Below are 20,950 nucleotides of genomic sequence, written 5' to 3'. Positions count from 1 at the left end.
ATCCAACCGTGCATCGGGAACATTTACCCAATACGGTAGATGATCCCAATGGTGAGATGTGTATGTGAGGCGTCTGCGGGGGTGCGCTTAATAAGGCGCCAAACTCGGTTCGAGGGGTGTCACTGGCTCACTGCCGATGGCAGGGGTGCAAATGGATCGCATCATGATCCGATTCTATTTGGTCTAACTTGGATGACCCATGTTCGGTTATTCGGGTCGGATTCGGATAACCCTCCTTCCCCTATTCGATCTAAGAAAATCCCATCCGATATATTATATATTTATAAATATAATACATATATATTATTTATTTATTTACAAATATATCTTTTATATTACATTTTTATAAATTTGTTATATTATTTATTTTTATAAAAACATGTATATGCTCAAAAAAATAATTAAAAAATTAGTGAGGGGCATTCGCACTTAGCACGGGCGATGAATATCTGAGAAAATCCCATCTGATATATTATATATTTATAAATACAATATATATATATATTATTTATTTATTTATAAATATATTTTTTATATTACATTTTTATAAATTTGTTATATTATTTATTTTTTATAAAAACATGTATATACACAATAAAAATAATTAAAAATGCTTACATTTTTTATTTTATTTAAATTAATATATTTTATTTTTCTTTTAATAATTTATTAATTTTTAAAAGAAACAAGTCGGATCGGATTAAATTCAAAGATCTAACTTACCGATAGGATTTGAATTCAAATCGAGTCTTATCAAATCCAATTGGATCTCTGGATCGGATCGGGTCGGGTCTGCCTTGAAAAATGTCGGATCGGATTCAAATATCCGTTTGCATCCCTAGCTGATGGGACCGAGTTAAGTTAGGAAGAAGTGACGCTAGCCTAACCCCATAGGGATGCAAGCAAATAGAATCGGATTCCAAATATCCGATATGATCTCACAATCGTTGATCTAATTCAATTTAATTTCTGAAAATTTTAATAAATTTTTAAAAGGAAAAATGTAACAGTTTATGTAAAGAAAATTATTTTTTCCAATTATTTTTGTCTTATATATGTTTTTTATAAAAAATAAATAAATAATATAAAAATTACAAAAATATAATATAAACATATTTATGAATTATATATAAGATCAGATAAGGGGTGATTTGAATTCGATCGAATTTTTAATCGATCTTAATCCAAACCGATTCAATCAAAAAAATCGATCGAATTGGTAAAATCTGTAGCAATACTGCCCTCTAGAATCATTAATCTATTTCAGCATGGCTATATGTAAAAGAGTTCTCATGCACCAATTATGTGATGGATAGTAAGTCCTTACTAGAAAATGGTTGGAAAACGATTTGTAATCAAGTAGCTCCCAAGGGCCCAAAAAGGCCCAAACATTTAAACAACCCATGTGCTATATGTATGGGAACACCCAAACTGTATGTGTATGTGATCCTTGAATGGATAATAATTCCATTTACCAAAAAGAATGGAAAATTGTTTGCAATAAAATACTTCAAAAGTGAAGCTACAATAATTAACCAGCCATGTGCCAGAATGCATGCCCATTTCCTATTTGATAAAGACAACAGCCCTAAATTTTAAACATCAATTCAATCAAGGGTAAATTATTTATATCTTCCTTAGAGGGTGTTCTTTTTTTTATTTTAAGAGGGGAGAAAGTTGGTTAATGGGATTTTGATTCCTATTGACCAAGAATTTCATGTTATTTTTTCAAATTTATGTGGAGACCAGGGAAAGTTTATTTACCTAGGTATCACTTACCCAGGGGAAAGTTGATACCCATCTCCTGGTTGTGTAAATAACTTTCCCACCTAGGGGAAAGTTGTCAACACTTGAATGGGACAAAAAATGCCCCTTTTAATATTGAACTTTTATGGCTAAAATGGTCATTGCCTTATTTACATGGGAAATAAAAGAACATGGGTAAATACACTTACTTAAGTGTATTTACCCAAATAAATGATTTACCGAAAAATGAATGGTGCCTTAGAGTTATAGTAAAATACTTGTGTTGTTTGTAGTTTTTATTTAATATTTTATTTATAACTCCTTTGACCATAAAATCATATAGGATTTGTTAAGTGAAGAGACAAAATTAAAACAAAAATAGGTACTTTATCAAAACACCCTTAACAATAAAAGTATCAGTTTAACCTCCAAAACGGTATCATCATCATCTAAACCTTGTCCAAACTACATGGGATCAATGCATGAATCTAGTTCTGCCATTCCATCATGGGGGTGTTTTATAGTGTGAATGATAAATTGGTGGGTATGGACTGGTTCACACCACACCATGTGGTAGGGACCAATCCATACCACACTACAGTCCACAACTGTGGATAGATTGTGTGGGTTGGACCAATCCACACCCACAGTGGCATTCTGTAGGTGTGGTGTGGATCAGTCTACACCACACTTTTTGATTCCATGTATCTCATATACATTTTATGGGAGATCTACATAATCGATCATAAATGTCTAACTTTTGCATTTTGTATGGTAAATAAATTGAAAAAAAGGCATCAATATGTAGACAACAATTGCATTTTTAAATAATTAAAAAAATAAAAAAGTATTATTTTATTTTAAATATTAAAAATATTATTTTATTAATAAAAAAATAAGAAATTTAATATTTAAATAATGAAAAAAAAGAGTTGAGAAGGAGAACCGTCAGACTTGTGCTAGAATTAACATTAAAATTTATTATTTTATTGATAAAATCTTAAAATTTAAAAATTTAAAAATTATTAAAAGATTAAATAAAATGAGAATAATTTGACCAATGTAACGCAACTGAGTTACACTGAAACATTCCCACAAATTGTCCACACCATAGTGTGAACCATCCATGAGAAAATACTATGGACAATAAATTGGGGTGTGGCCATTCCTGTCCACGCTATTTTGTGGATGAGGACCATCAACACGTAGCAAAACATCATATCTTACTGTAAACAGGACCGATCCCGTCCACGATATTTAAACACTACCGAACACCACCTTAATGTCATATCATTTTTAAACTATGGACCCTAATCATTTCTCACTAGTTCAACGAAGGAAAGACCCATAGTGCATTTTATGGAAGTTTTTTCAACTAAAACGGCCTCGTTGTGATTCACATTTCCCAGAAGAGAAAGGGGAGAGGGAAGAAAAATTAAAATCTAAAAAATCTGGAGAGATTTGCGCTTCGAACAAGTGAATTTTCTCATCAGTCTCTCGGTTGCAAGCTTGTTTCACCTTCGGTATTGGAATCTAAATGGAAAAAAAATTCTTGGTTCCCTTATTGCAATTAGACCTGTTCATGGGCGGGGTAGCCTGACGGGCCGGGCCGGGCCGGCCCCCAGACGGGTTTGAGCATGTATTTTAGCCCGCGGGCTTGACTTTGGGCCTAAAAGCTCGAGCCTGACTATTTTACGGGCTGGGCTCGGGATTTGTTAAAAAAGCCCGGCCCGGCCCGACTTTTGTATAAGTTAAACCCTAACCCTAAATATTAATCTCTCTCTTCTCAACCCCTCTCTTATCACTCATCTCTTTTTCTTAGCCGAACAAACTCCCTTTTCAGTCACTACCTCACATAGTCAAACATTCTCAAGAAGACAAAATCGGTGCAACCAGTGAACTCCAACGGTGACTGGTCTCTCTCTCTCTCTCTCTCGTTCCTCTTCTCACTTCTCCTTCTCTCTCAAAATCGATCTCAACAGCTCATTTATCATATGCGAGTTACGCAAACTCAGGCACCAACTGTGAGTTTTCTCTCTCTCTCTTCATTATTCAGTTGTTCCTCTTCTCATTTCTCCTTCTCACTCTCAGAATCTCAGCTCATTTCATTTATCAAACGTGAACTCAGGCACCGACGAACACAGGCATCGACAACGAGTCCTTTCTCTTTGCCCTTTTGTTCTATTCCTCTCTTATTGTCTGGTCGGCGACGAACACAGACACAAACATAGGCACCGTCGCATGGCGGTGAACATAGACACAAGCACCGATCTATCTTTTTGATAAATCGGGCTTCGGGCTCGGGCCCAGGCTTTGGGCTTTTTATTAGGGCCGGGCTCAGGCTCGGGCCTAACAAAATCTTGTTTATGAAGAATAAAAGCCTTGCTCGAGCCCGGCCCGTCCTGGCCCATGAACAGGTCTAGTTGCAATAATCAATCTTAGGCCGAAATATGACCAAGTAAACGTTATTATCATTCCCTACATTCCGTTTTTCTTTCTTCTTTCACTTTTATGTTTTTCCAATTTGATTCCCCTGCATTTTGCCATGGAGTAGCCGGGATCCGAATGGGGTAGTAAGCGGAACTGGTGGTGAGGCTCCCGCTGCACCAATTCCGTCGAAACTTTTGACGCTAACCTAATCTCGACATCATTTTTTTTTCTGGGTTGGGATTGCCATACTGATATATTCTAGATTCGTTAGTTGCTCAAAGAACCAACCATTTTTTGTCGTTGTTTTCTTTTAAGTCTTATCTATGAATCAGTTTCTTCCCCGCTGATTTCATCAGTAGTTTGCCGCTCATTTTGTCCTGTTTTAGCTTTCCCTTCTATGAGGAGTAAGCTCCATTGAATGTGAGGATTGGTCAATTTTGAGGCTTAGTTTAGGATTGTTTCTTTAGTCATAGCTGATTTACTTGTTTGTGATGTTCAAAACAGATGTATGATATTTGCCTCATTGAACGCTGATCTGTTCCTATTTTTATTTTCATTCTCACACCTGAGAATGAAACCCTTTTTCTGTTTTAGTGATTCATCATCCACTTTTGCTGTAGTTGAAGCCTAAGAATGAAAAAAAAAGGGAGTAAGGGTTTATAAATTGGGGTTTATACATTAGAAGGGCAAAATGGTCCAAAAATACACAAGAAAGGTAATTTTGATATTATAAAATGTTTAGCTGATGGAATACTAACCAGTTGACCCAAAGTGTATATTTCTGAAAATTTGGGGTACCTATCCATAGTACAGGGTACTTATCTGTAATTTATATTTTTATATTTTATAAATATATATATATAATATAAAATGGATTTTTATGTATTATAATACAAAATATGTATTAATTTTACAATATAAAATTATTATATTCTTATATTTTATATTATAGAATATAAAAATATTAGTTTTTGAGCCAAAATTTTATTGGTAAAAATCAAGTTCGAATATTTAATTTAACTTACCATAAGGTTTGAACTCAAAACGAGCCTAATTATCTAATTGAACTCGAGCCTTAACTGGATTAGAATAGAACTTACTTTGAGCTAGATAAAGTAGAACGCTTTTTCCCTTGATAAATTACCAAGTCGAATACTACTAACAGGAACTCCCTTTGGTGTTTACCTTGTTATTCACCATATCTCAGATAAGATTTAGAAACTCTGAAGCAAAACCCTGGGCTTTTGGCAACACCCAACAAACTTCAAATTTTAATAAAACGATTGATCATCCTGATCAAAGACCAAAGGATTAGAAAAGCATCTCAATGTGAATCGACATTTTAATAAACTCACTGTAACCTTAACCTCTTGCAACAAAGTGACCAAACCACTTCTTTAAGAATCAAATGGAAGGCATCTGAATACTTGTTCAGCAAAATCACGAAATCAAGGGAATGTTCCTAAAGGAATTTCATGGAACTTGGCAAAACTGCCAAACTCTATTTATACTCTTATTCTTGTGAAAACCTTGGCCACTGTTACAAGGAAGCCCGTGTTTTAATTTCTTCCTATTCAGTGGGAGTTGAACGCCAAATCAGAAGGTGACTCCATGGATAGTCCAAAGAATAAATCATTGGTGAGTCAACCCAATCTCAATGGTAACTGTGGATTCTCCCTTAGGCTGGGACAAACTCGGAAAACCTGCTTTAGGATACTTCAATAGTCTCAAAATGTATTCAGACAAATGAAAAACCAAGTTGCATTTGAAACTCAGGCACAACTGATACCCAAATATGCTTGTAACAATCAAACTGGTAAACCCAGTCGATAAAAATGGAGAGTACAGTGATGGGTCACTGACAAACCAAAGTACTGGATCATGGCACAATATCTCCCACGTGGACAATAGCCATTTCCACTATTCCAATACAAAACATTACTATTCATTGCATTAATTATATTATTATACTGCTAAACCTCAAACGGCCCACCAAATGAAGCAACACAAGAACCTTCTCGGGAGATGCAGAAGTAGTAACATTTTCTGATAAGCACTTACAAGAACCTTCCCCTAATTGTAGCTTGTTCATTGGAGAAAACACAAGGCTTCTTTTCCAATTAATCTCCACACATGGTGGCGGGTTCTGATCTAATTGCTGGTAAGCCACTGTAAGGGGGTGTTACATTTCACCATATCATTGAAGGGTCGGATAATTCCAATTGGATGATCGAAGTGCTGCACTAAACATTTCTTGGTATATTAACAGAACTTGGGTGATTGCAGTGGTCCTATCTGTTACACTTGTTTGGATGGTTCATACTTCATAGACTTGTGATGAACTGAACTGTCTGATGAAAAAAAAAACAGAATAGTTGATTTGGGAAGAATATTCCATTTTTTATAAGAGAGTACACCCCTAATCATTACTATAAGAGTACATGCTTTGAAAGAAAAAACATCCCCATGTTTTGACCTCTGTAATAAGACAACTGTGGTTTCTTTTTCTCTCTTCACCAAGTATGTACCCGGTTCATAAAAAATGGGATGTGCCATAATAACTCCCCTAACTGCTGAAACAGCTGGTTGATTCTTTATGTCCACTGCCTTCCAACAAGTTTCCGCTCTTAGTACCAGACCCTAACAACTAGATCACTCCACAGAAGGCGTTTAACAACTCCTTTTAACCTATTTCAAAATTGGGCTCATATAAGTGATAATAGAGAACCTGGGCTTCAAAACCATCTTCATTCATTAACCCTGCTCTCTGATATTACAGAAACAAGTGAAAATGGTTCCATGCATAGACAACACACAACAAGCCAATTCTTTACTTACATAAATTTTAAAATCGGTGCCAAGAGGTGGCAGAGAATCAAAGAGAACAACACCCTTTTGAGATAATGGAGGTTATACACAAAAATTAATTTGCCAATACCATGAATATACTGGAACTCTTGTATGTAAATAAGACTGCTTCAAGCAGCCTGAAAAGCCAGGATACCTGCACAGAGAACAGAAAAGTGAGATTGTAGTTGACTTGCTATATGAGTTCAACACTTCAATTTATCTACTCAATTAACTGTATGGAGATCACAATTGGTCTCCTCTGGTCAGCAGGGTGGCACAAGAAAATTAATACCACAACCAGAAGGAAAAAAAAAAAGTGCACCACCAGCCAGGGAGGGGGTATTGTCACTCTCACCCATACTATCCTCTATACCCATACCCACCCAACCATTTTTGGAGCAGGGTCCATTGTCATTTTAATTCTTTTTTAGCTCGTAATGCAAAGAGAGCAAATGCACACTCACATTGCCTACATATGTGTTGTTTGGGTTCTGCAACTCAGTTTTCATGACCATCATTTTCTAGTTCACAATTGTGCAGTTTGTAACCATGGAAGATCCAACCAGCCATTTATGCAGTACTTGGAAGGTACATGGTCCAAATAAATTAATTTGGATTACAAATTTAGAACTTTTAGATAGTTGTAAGTACACATAAGATCTTGTATAAAAAAGCAACGTATGCAAAATGTATTTGGAAGGATCTTATATATTGGAAAAGCATATGCATGGCCAAAATTTCTATTGGAAAACAGAGAAGGTTTTGAATGGTAATCTGTAATTTGTAAGCTGCTCTTTTTTTTTTTGATAAATATTTGTAAGCTGCTCTTTGTAAAGTTATTTTCTATTTTTGCGTTCTTGGTTTGTGAGACATCTGGTTAAGTGTTCTGATGTTTATATTGTACTAGTTCTGGCCTACTGCTTGCTTTTTTAGAGCAGTTTGGCTTTCTCTCAGTGAAATATTCTGTTACTGATTAAAAAAACTACTGGAAAAGTGAATCTTTCTGTTTCTGTTAAATAGTTGCATGACTATTTGTGCCAAAAACAAGATAGAGATGGATATGGTTCTCATTATTCTTCATGATTCATCACCAAGCTTTTCCTCAATATGGATTTTACCATTTTAAGAAAAATCAAAAAAGAAAAACTATCAGCTTTTAACAATTGTGTATACTTACAAATTCCCTACATATCTACCACATGCAAAGAAGGCTCACTTGGACATGAAGGTGGCTATGAGCTAAATAAATCTTGGCAAGTTAATCCAAACTAGCTTACATAGAGGGGAAGAGATAAAAACAATAACAATACAACCATGATCTTACCTAAAACAACAAGTGTAACAAATATCACTGGTATTAGCCGTCTGGAAAGCTGAGCAATTTTGCTATACTGAAATCTTTGAAATCTCCCTCTACAATTCCCAAAGCAGCTGCATGACTGCATGGCATTTCTTAATACCTCAGAATACAATCTCCCAGAACTTCTAAACCCATTTACCAACCCCACTCGGGTATGTCGACCCTGTAAAAATGAAATACAGCCACAGATCAATTAATCTATCAGGTTAAATTACAACACAAAAGCTTAAAAAGTCAATAATTTATATGAAATAGTCGAGTTCACAAAATCCAGAATCACAGAGATCACTTCCACAATTACTTATTATATTTTTCGTTTGTTATGAGTGTTTATAAATTGGAGTTTTGTCTCATTCCCACAGATTAAACAATCTAGATCAGTGAATTAATTGGCCATATTGTGCTGTTATCCATTGAGGATATAATAAGCCTGGAGCCAATGTTTTAAAACCCAGTAATTTGATAGTCCAGTTCAAATTGTATGAACGGTGATTTTTAAATATTGCATGAAAAATTAAATATTCAACAGACTAAAAAGAAAAAAAAATTGTCTAAAAATAAAAGGAAAAATTTCCTTGCACATTGTGAAAGATTGGTGGCCCTATATTTATTTACTTATTATTTACTAATAGTAGATTTATAGACCTATTAGGTGCCAAGATATTGTGACCTACCTATTTGATGGAAAATTCTGTGACATTTTTGCAGTTACAACCATTGAATTAATTGCAATTTTTCATTATTTGTCCAAGAAAGTAGAATGAAATTTTATGAATCATTTCTTCCTATTTGGATGGAATTTCATTTCAACTATCACATCTGCAGGAAATTTGGGAGGGAGGGAGAGAGCAAGAGATCTGTGTGCCATTAAGATTAGAGCACATAGTTTATGGGTTCCATGAACCAAACATGAAGGCTAAAAAGTTTCAATCAAAATTATTTTCGTCACTCATATTTCCAAACTTTTATGTAAAAGTTTAAAATTCTCGTGAAAATAGGCAATGCTACTATGTTTTGATTGGATTGCTGTATCATCATTGCAGCAGAAGTAGACTCAAAATTTATGATGTTAAGTCTTAAAACTTTCATGATTATGTATGATATCATTCAAGCCTTATCCACCACTGGGGATGAGCTGTGTCAAGTATTCAACTTAACCTAGCCAAACCAGCCACAGTTATACGCCCTAACTAGAGGTGAATAATCCTTGTTGATCTGAGAGATACCAATAGTTCCTTAAATGAGTTAAAAAAGTACAGGTGTAGGGTCCAAGCTAACGGCATGAGAAAGAAAATGATGTTAACTTACCTGCCCAGTTTCAGAAATGTCAAGATATGAAGAAGGCCTTTTATCAAATTCTCTTCCCACTTCTCCATCTTTCTGCCTCTTCATGAAACTCCTATCCATTTTAGTCCTACATGAAGACCAAAAGTTGCCCATGGATCCCAAAGCATTTAGTCCATTGCGGGATCCTCTCAACTTGTTCTTGCAAAAGAAATTCTTAGCACTTGGGATAGCATCTTCCCAATCCCAAATCCTAATTGCAGAATGAGAACCAACTTTTCTGAAATTATTATTCTCCTTGAAGGAACCCAAATCAGGGTCTTCATGGATGATCCCATTCATCTTTGAGTCCTCAACTTCTTCAGTTTTGAGCTCAACAATCTCATCAGTTTTGCAATCATATCTAGAAGCTGATGTTGGATCAAGAAACCTTCTCATAATGCTACTATTATCTGAGCCATAGTGGGTGTGCCGGTCCATAGTACTTCCCCCAGAAAGAAATAATGTCAATCCATCTCTGTCTTGTTCATTTAAGTTAACCCATTGGGTATTTTTCTTTGAATGTTCCATTGGTGACTCTGCTAAGCTTTTCTCCACATGAATAATTTGTTCTCTAATGGCTCTAACAAATTGTTTATGTCTAGAAACCACATCTGCCCTTGCTCGTGAATTATCTGGTAAATCTGATAGATTAACTGCCCGCTCAAAATCTTCCAACTAATTAGAAGATAAGCATGATAAGTTAGATTTAGATTGTTTTGTTAATAATAAAATCACGTGAAACGAAAAATGGAAACTAATATCATTAAGTACCTGCCATTTGGTTGTCCCTAGAGCAGTTAAAAGATCACGCCTATGATATTCTATTGAATTGAGGAGCTTTGGGTCAGAAGATTCTCCATGAACAAGACTTTCCTCGTGCAAGAGCATACGGAAAATTGATTCCATCCTAAAGAAAACATAATGACAAAACCAGAAAACCAACATTTAAATAATTTTCAATTTTCCAGATACCCAGAAATCATCATCTAAGGAGAAATGTTAAAGCAGGCGATTTTATCAGATAATAATATATTAGTATAGTAATGGAAAACATTACACAAACCACCATAAAAGTGGCACCAACAGAAATTAATTGAATCCTGATTTCTACTCTTTTTCTTTTTTCTTTAATCTTTTTCTAACTTTGGCATCATGGTCAAGGAAATGGGAAATTTCATGATCTTCACATTCATAAGTGGTTCAGTTTCTATAGGCTAGAATAGAACCCAACTAATGTAAATTCAGTTCTTCTTGTAAACAGAAATATGCAGAGTATATATATACGCATTCACACGCACAAGATAAAAGAACCTTCATCAATAGAATCCATTACTTCTTCACTCAAAATAAATCAAAAAAGAAGAGGAAGAAGAAAGTTAAAGTACAAAAGAACAGGAGGATCAAGCTCAATGTAAGGAAATCCACAAATACTCAAATACAGAAACCATATTAAAACGATGAAGACATCGTATTGCACGACGAGGAGAAATAAAACAAGAAACTTGCTGATCAAAAAAATAAATAAACAAATAAAACAAGAAACTAACCTATCAGCAGAATCTTGCACGACTTCAGCTGCAGAAAACAGAGGATCCAACTCCCATTGTTGGAAAACCGTCGCCATCTCGCCAAATATATAAACCAATCGAAAATTGTCGATTAAGCAAACACTACAACAGATAAGAGTCTCCCATTCAAGGTCCAAAAAGACCGTTATGGTCTGCAGAAATCATCCGAAAATGAATTCTGGAGAAACCGTCCCATTCCAATATAATTGGAGCAAAACGTAAATGGAAATCAATCATTCAATCCCAAAAAGCTTCATATATCAAGGCATTTAGGGTTTTCAAGTCTTTATTATGTGCGAAAAGCCAAAAAGTGGAAACGAATTAGAATTTGGGGATTCAAAGAAAGAATTGTAGGTTTTTATAATGAATCCTAAATTGAGCCACAATTCACAAAGGCTGTGCAGAGATAGAATCAGAGAGCAAAAGGGAAGAAGAAATGGAGATCGCGTTCCCTCCCCCTGGTTTAAACTTTTCGGAAATTATAGCGTAATATTCAGAACAGAATTTTCGTCCATTATTGAGTTTAACGGTGGCTCGCAGGTCGAACCATGGCGGTCCGGATCGAACCGGTTCGATCAATGTGTGTCAGAGAGGGGAGAGAGAGGAGCTGGGGAGGAGAGAGAGAGAGAGATATGACATTTTTCCTTTGAAAACCACCGAACTAGCGCCAAACATCTTGGAAGGCAAAGGTGGTTGCTATGATGCGCTGAGGGGAGCGATGTCAAGATCTCTTCTTCACCGTCTCACGCCCTTCGTCTCAGCTCGGCTTCGATACAACCAGAGGCTTCTGAGCTCTGCCGTCGAAAGCGCTCCCTCCGCAACTCAAGATGCAGATGCTCTCCACATGACGGATAATTGCATTCGAGTACTCTCTCTCTCTCTCTGACGATTTTTATTTCCCTTCGAATTTGGTATATTAACACATGAGAGATTAGCTGGATATTTGTTCATATTGATTTTAGTTGTTCTTGTTCAAGCAATCAATATCAATTGGCGGTTTTGACGACTCACACAACAACCACGTGAAGTAATTACTAATCGTAGGAATTTTACGTCTCAATTTGTCTAGAATTAGCGAGAAGTCCGGGTTTTATTTATTCCACATAAGGTGTTGAGTGGAAATTTATGGAAAACTCAATTACTTGTTGTGGCATTTGGGGTTCTGTATATTATTCGATGAAATTTCACTGAGAAAGATTGTTTAATAGGGTAGTCGGGAAAATTCATGGTCTATGGTAATCTTTTTATTGTTCTTCTCAACATGGGAATGAATCGTAAGTAACCAATCTTTGTAAAGATTAAGTTTAGGAGGACAGCATCAGAAGGCCTAGATTTATCCCGCAACTATCTTCATATTCTAATTAGGATTGTTTTCTTAGTATCTTTGCTAGGCATATGTGCTATACAACTGTGGCAGGCCTCCTCCAAATCTCCAAACCACCCCAACCCATATTCATAAATTAGAGATGTAATAATACATATATAATTTGAAAAAAAGAAACAATATATTTCTCGAGTATTGTTTGTATTTATTGCATATTTTCCATGATCAACATATTTTGAATGTGAGCTTTTTTTAGTTGTACTCTTACATGCTATATTTAGTGTTTACAAATTTCTCTTGATATATACAATAAACTGTAAGAATGTGTCCATGAGTTTGCTTTGTTGTGGTCAGCATCTCCGACAATTCTGTCAATCCATCCACATCTGACAGTTGAAACATGTTTTTGTCTTAAGGTTCCAACACTTCATGCTGTATTCTGTTGATTAATTTGCTCTATATTTCATGGGTTAAATCTCATCTGCATTTTCCAAATGTTTTACTCCAGTTGAAGAAGGTATTATGTGAGCTCATATTGTTATATAGGTTTGCTACTGAGCTCATGTTATATGACTAGTTATGCTTCAAACCCTATATCGCCACATGTTATGACTGCAGAGACTGAAAGAATTGCATGCTAAAGAAGCAACCATGGAAGGAAAAATGCTTCGGTTGAGTGTAGAGACAGGTGGATGTTCTGGATTCCAGTATGTCTTCTTGGTTGATGACAAAACCAACCCTGATGACAGGTTGGTTCTCTTCTAGCCTCCTACTCAGGGATATTAGTTAACTTCCACTGCAATCTTCATGTAACAAGGATAATACACTTTATGGAATCTGGTACTGTAAAGCATCATTTATACATTCATGTAAATTGGTTTGTCCCAAGTAAACTTTCTTTATCTCACATTTAAATGAACTAAATTATGTTGGAAATTTTTACTTCATATGTGAATTATGAAATGAACCTTAGTCTCCCTTTGTTTGCAATGCCAATCTGAACCAGTTACAGCACCTGGCTCAGTTTTGCATCTGTTTGTAACTATGGTTCGATCTTGTTGCTGATGCAAAATTTGCATTCATTGGCAGTACAACCTTTGCACCCCAAAAGCTGATGCAAAATTTGAACCAGCTTCCTCCTGACTTACTTCCTATTTTACTCCTCACAAACAAACAAAACAAGTCAAATTGAAATAAAAGTAAACCAGAATTTACATGGCCCATTTGCACTCTATGCATTTTGCACTGCAAACAGACAGAAAGTTTCTATACCTTGTTTTTCCAAAGTCACTATGTTAGGCATCCATTAATGTTGAAGTGACCCCTGTAGTTGGTAGTTGTTCTGTAGAACAACCGTATTGCATGATGTGAAGGTTTCTTCATGTTTCCTCTTGATCTTATGGTTGTAGAGTTTTCGAGAGGGAAGGTGTTAAGCTGGTTGTTGATAATATCTCATATGACTTCGTCAAAGGTGCAACTGTTGATTATGTTGAGGAGTTAATTCGCTCTGCTTTCCTGGTAAGTTGCTTCCTTTTCATTTCAGATTCTTGGCTACTCATTATCAAAATAAGTATTTCCCATCACTTCATTGACTCAAAGAAAAAGGTGGGGATTAGAGGTTTGGCAGGAATAAAGATGGGTAAAAAAGAAAAGCCTTATCTGTAGGAAAACTCTGAAGTGCATTCATATAATAAATAATAAAATTCAAAAAAGAAAGAGCCACAAAGGCTAACATTGCCAACCAAAAGGAAATACTATTTACTTTTGCATATTAAGCATCCAAGCTCTATTTGGAATAAAAGCCAATTGAGCATGCCCGTATGCATCATTCTTTTTGGAAAAAGGTAAGGTATATATGTATTAATTAGTATAACAAAATATAAGCGTCTGTGCAATGAAATTCTGTACAAGTCCACAAGTTTCAAGTATCGTAAAAAATGTTGACAGCCAAAAAAGAAGATGAGAATTCGTTCTCCTTGGGATAAAAAAAGACGGACAGATATTGCCTCAAGGCCTCAACTGTGAAATTAACCACTCTTTCCACAGGACTGCTCTTCTTCTCAAAGGCTCTTGAATTTCTTTCCAGCCACACCATCCACAAAATTGCCAAGGGAATAACAGACCAAAAATAACTTCCTTTTCTGCCCATTCCAGCAACCTTCCACCCCTGTAACAAAGCCTGAATAGAACATGGCAAGCACCCCTGGTACGAGATACCCTTGAAGAAAAATATCCACATCTTATATGTGAAACTGCAGTGGAGAAATAAGTGATTGGAAGGCTCTTCATCCTGCCTGCACAAGGGATATAGAGAGTTCAGAAAATTGACACCCTTTCTTAACAACATTTGTTTGGTCATCCATATTTTAATGCTCTTACGAATCATTAAGAAGAGATATGGTTGTCATTTGTGGTTACCTCAAGTGAGCTAACTGTCAACAAGCTGATTACTTTCTTGATGAAACAGGTTCAGTCCAAGTTTCTCATTCAGCATTACACTTTTTCTTCACCAGGTCCTGTTGATAAATTTTGAAGTTTGTACCATCTGAAAAGGAGCACACTAGTCACTTTCAATAATGATATCTCCAAAGCCTTTAATCTCGCATTATCTCAGATGATCTGATGAGGCTCTAGCAATGCTTATCCAATGGTCATAGTGCCATTAAATGCAGAAATATGCATGTCCTCATCATGTCAAGTAGGGATTTTCCCTACATGACCTACCCTATCTGACATCAGCACTGTAGCCCACCTACTGAGGGTGAGCCTTGGTGCAACAGTTTGGGTTGCTCCATCACGAACTGGGTTCAAATCTTGTAAACAGCCTCTTTGTGTATCTGTAGGGATAAGGCTACGTACATCTGTCCCTCCCCAGACCCTGCATTGGTGGAAGCCTTGAGATTTGGGCTTCCCTTTTACCAAAGACTACCTAGTAATGGTGGTTTACTAGTGACATGTGGCAAGTGATTTGAGGCTGAAATTTACCCCATTAATAGAGGCTGGCATGACGAACATGGATTGCCTTTCCAAGCTGCATGATGACTCTCAAAGTTGTGAACTAGGCTGCCCTTTTACCAAAGACTACCTAGTAATGGTGGTTTACTAGCGGCATGTGGCAAGTGATTTGAAGCTGAAATTTACCCTATTAATAGAGGCTGGCATGACGAACATGGATTGCCTTTCCAAGCTGCATGATGACTCTCAAAGTTGTGCTAAGCTCCAGAACCACTAATACCAGGATTGCCTTTCAAAGCTGCATCTATATTGAATTTTTATCTACATCTACATGGTTCTATTCAAGTAGTTTATCTTACCTCCTAAGACTCAAAGACAACCCAAACATTCTAAAGTTTCTGACTCTGTTCAAAAACGTATGTCCATGAACACTTGATATATTGATTTTCGTTAGAACCATACCATATTGCAGAGAATCATTTAATAACTTCCATGATTATTTGGAGTTGGAAGGGGATATAGAGCCAGATCAATAAGAGTTGGGTGGTGTTTTCCCATTAGATGAAGTGGTTAAATTTGATAAAAAGATAGAGATAGTTAAGATGATTGAAAGAGAAGTGGGAAGAGTTTGAGTTTGTTCCTTTTAGGAGGTGAAGAATGTGCAAGATTTTTTTTTTCTGGAATTAGAAGAAAGAGAGGACTAAAAGTTCTGAATCTATAATGTGGATTAAATATGCAGGCTTATGGAATTAGAACAGAAATGCTAATATTGGTTATTGGAAATTTTGTGAGACGTTCAGGAGGTGCAGGATGCTAGTGTTACTTCTGGAAGGAGATAGTTGTGGGAAATGTTTATATTGCGTCTTGTTTAAAACTGAGAAAGGCTGTAGATGTGGTTTCTGACTTTCCTGGGATCATGTTTACTATTATTATTTTGTTATATTGTAAGGTTTGGGGGTTGTTTGTTAAAATTCTAGTTCATTTCATGACTGATGAATGCCAGGAACATCATCTAAGCCACATCACCCAAAATTTGTGGCACTGGTATGATCAGAACTTTCTCTATTTAACAAGAACCATGAAGTGGTAGATGATTGAAATTTTAAGAAGTCAGGGTTGTCTTAAATAGATACCATGGCCTTGAGATCTACCTATTTGACATATGGCATCTAGGTACTAGGTAGTTTCCTTTCAAAGATAAATTACAAAGTTGATTTCTTCATCTCTATTTCAACCTCTAATGATAAAGAAGACTCAGTGCCTCTATTCATTAGAATCCACCTCCCAACAGGCCCTTTTTTGCTGGGGATAGGGGTAGGATTGTGCTACTGTCTAGTGAGCCTTGGAATGTTTCCTAACACATGATGGTCCTGGGGCCAGGAAAGTTGATGCTGTTGGTTTTCTTTTCAATCTAAAAACTAAAATTTTTCAATCACCAACATTAAACCAGAGGCCGGGGGGGGGGGGGGGGGGGGTAAGGTTGTTAAACTTAGCAAAGCTGAATATTTCCAATATTTACCAATGGACCGAAAGTTCATTATGTTACAGACATATTGAGGGAAGAGAACCTATCAAATAGTTCAATGATGACCATTTTGATCTGTATTACAACTTTTAACCATGAAGGAGAGTTAATGCATTACAGCATTAATATACATCTTCCTGGCAGGCCCCGAATTTGTAAATCCTACTTTATCATTCATCTGACCACCCTGGTCTAATTTCCTTTTTTGGTTCTTTTTCTTTTTCTTTAAAGACCATGCTTGTCAGAGTGTATCCAAATCTGGTGCCAATGTATTTAAGTTGAATCTAGGTATTGTAGAGATGTAATTAACTTCAATTTGAATATACCTGATCCCAGTCCACTACATTTTTTGCATCTCCAACTTGTTATTCTGACCTTATAGGTTTCATTAAAGATTATCCCAACATTCTCCTAGCAATCAGATCCCCTCCATACAAAAGAAAGGAAAGCATACCAAAATGTAAATAGCTTTCTTTTATTCTCTTGGAGTGTGCTTCAGAGTTCTCTTCAGAAGAGCAAACTTCTCTTTCCTTAACATTACGTTACATTACATGTTGAGTTTCTGAACCTGGATTAGTCCCCAGTCTCCTTTTCTCTCAATGCAATTTATCAGCTCTCATAAATCAAAAGAAAAACAAATGGAGGGTTGTCATTACCCTGTTTGATATTGCATTAATATGTTAAAAGAGTCATCTATAATGCTCCAGCAAGGTCAAGTTGTATCGTTTTGCTTTGCACTAGTTCTACTGATTTATTGCAAGGGGCCTATTAGCTTTAATCTTAGGCACATGGAGGTACAGATCCAAGGGCATGTCAGCTGAATCATTGCAAAGTTCCATCTGCTATGTCCTCAATGATTTCTTCTCATAGTGGAATACTTTTTATGGTTTTGTCATTCTCTGACTTGCATTATATTCCATACTTTGATCCCAGGCTCCAAGCATTTGATGCTTAGTGTGAGTTCCTAATGTTGAGCCAACTTCCTAATGTTGAGTGAATATACAAAGCATTAGTGTGAGTTCATAAATAGAACCTGATATGACTATATTCAAGCTTTTAAAACACGAAGTTCCTGACATAAGGCATCCCAAAGCATGAGGTGTAAGCCTCCCAAGCATGGAGATAAAACAAATAAAAATAATATAGTAAATATCCTAGAAAAATAGGAAAATTTATGAGAAATTAGAAAGTTCTCATATTTGCAATTTCTAATAGTAAGACCATCATGTTTAAATATAGAATTGAAGTATCATCATCTATAACTATATAGGTACCATTAGCCATCAATCATTGATTATCACTTGTGAAATTGCAAATAAAAAATTCAGAATTAATAATTCACGTAAATTGCACAAAATTAACATAAACAAGTATGTCGTCTCATATTCAATTGAATGTAATGCATTAAAAGAAATAAAAGCTTCCTCACTTCTATTTATAACATTTTGTTATAATAGTGCCTATCAAAAAAATAACATTATGCCATAATATTACAATAAACAAATGTGGATGGTTTTCATCCTCTCTATTATTGTTAATGTATGATGAGGAACACAATAAAAAGGTTATTCCACTTATATCATGTGTTCCTAAAAATTCACATATAAACCGTCCAGTTTTTCCGCTCTACTTCCCTTCAAGAACCATGTACTGTAGTAATGGATATATCACTGTTTAATGTGCAGGTAACTACAAATCCCAGTGCAGTTGGCGGGTGTAGTTGTAAGAGCTCTTTCATGGTGAAATAGCAATTCTTGTGAATTCCTTTTTCTAGCACGGCATCCCTGTCATGGATATTTGCAGATAGACATAATATTTTAGCAAACTAGAATCATGTCACTTTTTGTATCATCATAGCTAAGCTGGATATTTATGGGCCTTATGGCTGAACCATGAAAGCAAATTCTGTTCGCTGTAGCATCTCATATACTTGAGTTCCATCTGTATTCAAACAGTAACAGTCTTTTTGGAGGAAATAATGATTTAAGTGGGGAAAAAGCACCTCTAGAATGTCCTCTGAGGGACATTTCTTCATTTATTCTTTTTTGGGGAAATCATCAAAAAGCAATTTCTTTGATAGAATGAAAGCAAATAAACATCCCTATTCCCTACCATGTTCTTGGCGTGAGATGTTGTCATAGGGCCATAGCAGGTAGTCAGCTTGTTGGACATCTTATAGTCCTTGAATCTTAATAGTGTGAGTCCACAGCAGATGCACTATGAATGATTCTTCCGTTACTTATAATAAAATAAGAGTCCCTTCTGCTAGCTTCTCTATTATTCTTCTTTTTTTTTTCTCCAAGAAGAAATGAAAAATCAACCCTTGACCCAGCGTGTGTGTGCGTGGAATTGACATTGGAGAGATCGTATGGCTCATCTACATGGTATTTCAACAAAGACTTTGGTATGGGCATAGGCAGAGGAAGGGTCTAAAAACCATGAGGTTGTTTGAACAACAATGCGATGTGGTAGCCAAACAGGCCAGATGCCGTTTGGTAATCCCATTATTATGATATGCCGAGTAGAAGAAACTTCTACTTGCACCAGCCAAGTTAATCACTGGTACAGTCATTGGTTACATATGCACATGATCTGTATTCAAAGATTAAGTAATCTACATTCACATACGATGCATATATTGAACAATAAATAAAAATGAGATGTCTAATAAACTAAGGCCATGTTTGATTTGCTGCTACAAGTTTTTAATTCTTAGTTCAGACAAGAATGGGCAAAAATGAATAGCATGAGGGCGTTTGATTACAAAATTCTTGTTTTAGGTCTTATTTTTTTAGAATGAAAAAACGAATCTGGCATAAAAACTGAGGTAATCTACAGCGCAAAAAATAATCATGCCTCATGTTACTCATTTTAAACCATCAACCTATGTCTCCGAACCACCAGCATAGAATTTTATTGACAAATGGTCAGTGGAGTGGTCAACTACCGATAGTCCACAGGTAAAAATCTATGCCTTGCCGATGGTTTGAAAACTTAGGCTGATGGTTTATAACCACTGGCATAAAGCAGTGGTTATAACCCGAGTAACATATGCGTATTTCTAACCAAATGATTTCACAATTTTGTTCTCATTCTTACCATCATCATTTTTTTTTGGTAAAAGAAACCATTTAATTCATATCTAACATTTTCTTATGATACTTATTTCTACCCATCCATTTTATAATTTTATTATTGGAAAAAATGAACAAGAATGAAAGCTGAACTAAACAGGCACTCGGATAGAAATATACTGCTTTCAAAGTTGAAGCTTATCATAACAAGCAGAGCATGGTGGCACTCCTCCGATAGGTCTGCTATGATATTTTCCTGGAGTAATCCTTCATTGCATCGCTAAGTACTAGAAAGGAGGCATGTGCATCAATGAGAAAATATCGATTGGGTCGATACCACTTGGCAAGTTTTAGAATAATACAGAAAAGATGATGTTTTGTAGTTTTCATAGATGTCATGCAGGAATGTTGTACTAGGAAAGTAGGAATTTAGGCAATATCATTAGTGTACTGTTTTATGTAATCAGCTACATGGAAACAAAACATTATCTTTTCTGTATTATTCTGACAGTTTGGATCAGGTTGACACAAGTTATAAGAATGTTAAAACGAGTATTTAATTTTCTCGACACTTCTCTTAAAATACCCTCAGAAAAATTACACTTCTCTTAATTTTCTCGACACTTCTCTTAATACATGTTGTGCCTACTAGATCCAGTCCCGTTGTACAAGGAATTTAGGCAATATCATTAGTGTCTCTACTGTTTTATTTAATCAGCTCCATGGAGAGACGAGTTCGGTGTCACAGACGCTTTAGAAAATTGAAAATCCCAACTTACAGAAAAAAAAAAG

The 20,950-nt window shown here is 35.8% G+C and overlaps 2 protein-coding genes across 3 annotated transcripts; one reads left to right on the top strand and one right to left on the bottom strand.

Annotated features, from left to right (window-relative positions):
• Positions 1–6,068: 6,068 nt before the first annotated feature.
• LOC104588635 (uncharacterized) lies at positions 6,069–11,890 on the bottom strand. Of its 2 annotated transcripts, XR_016077517.1 has the most exons (6): positions 11,260–11,890; positions 10,484–10,619; positions 9,695–10,387; positions 8,351–8,549; positions 7,015–7,180; positions 6,069–6,864 (listed from the first exon to the last, which is right to left on the bottom strand). XR_016077517.1 is itself a non-coding variant. In XM_010246654.3 (5 exons), the coding sequence occupies exons 1-5, from the start codon at positions 11,334–11,336 to the stop codon at positions 7,155–7,157; spliced, it is 1,131 nt and encodes a 376-aa protein (XP_010244956.1). In that variant the 5' UTR covers positions 11,337–11,890; the 3' UTR covers positions 6,906–7,154. The 2 variants fall into 2 exon arrangements, 1 of the variants encoding a protein (XP_010244956.1); XM_010246654.3 differs by lacking the exon at positions 6,069–6,864 and having other exon boundaries at positions 6,906–7,180.
• Positions 11,891–11,913: 23 nt separating this feature from the next.
• LOC104588628 (Iron-sulfur cluster biosynthesis family protein) lies at positions 11,914–19,082 on the top strand. The gene is made up of 4 exons (XM_010246649.3): positions 11,914–12,145; positions 13,223–13,353; positions 14,014–14,122; positions 18,770–19,082. Exons 1-4 carry the CDS (start codon positions 11,999–12,001, stop codon positions 18,830–18,832), a joined length of 450 nt encoding a protein of 149 aa, XP_010244951.1. The 5' UTR covers positions 11,914–11,998; the 3' UTR covers positions 18,833–19,082.
• Positions 19,083–20,950: the final 1,868 nt, after the last annotated feature.

Source organism: Nelumbo nucifera, chromosome 6, assembly GCF_055504915.1.
Source record: "Nelumbo nucifera cultivar China Antique chromosome 6, China Antique-T2T, whole genome shotgun sequence".
In the NCBI taxonomy this organism is placed as follows: domain Eukaryota; kingdom Viridiplantae; phylum Streptophyta; class Magnoliopsida; order Proteales; family Nelumbonaceae; genus Nelumbo; species Nelumbo nucifera.
Note: the sequence above shows the minus strand (reverse complement) of the source record. Positions and strands in the feature narration are given on the sequence as shown.

Coding starts and splice junctions, on each gene's coding strand:
- LOC104588635 (XM_010246654.3), bottom strand. CDS start 11,336: ATGGCGACGGTTTTCCAACAATGGGAGTTGGATCCTCTGTTTTCTGCA. Junction 10,620..11,259: donor GTGCAAGATTCTGCTGATAG/GTTAGTTTCTTG, acceptor TGTTTTCTTTAG/GATGGAATCAATTTTCCGTA. Junction 7,181..8,350: donor TGTTACACTTGTTGTTTTAG/GTAAGATCATGG, acceptor TTCTCTGTGCAG/GTATCCTGGCTTTTCAGGCT.
- LOC104588628 (XM_010246649.3), top strand. CDS start 11,999: ATGTCAAGATCTCTTCTTCACCGTCTCACGCCCTTCGTCTCAGCTCGG. Junction 13,354..14,013: donor AAAACCAACCCTGATGACAG/GTTGGTTCTCTT, acceptor TTATGGTTGTAG/AGTTTTCGAGAGGGAAGGTG. Junction 14,123..18,769: donor TAATTCGCTCTGCTTTCCTG/GTAAGTTGCTTC, acceptor TTTAATGTGCAG/GTAACTACAAATCCCAGTGC.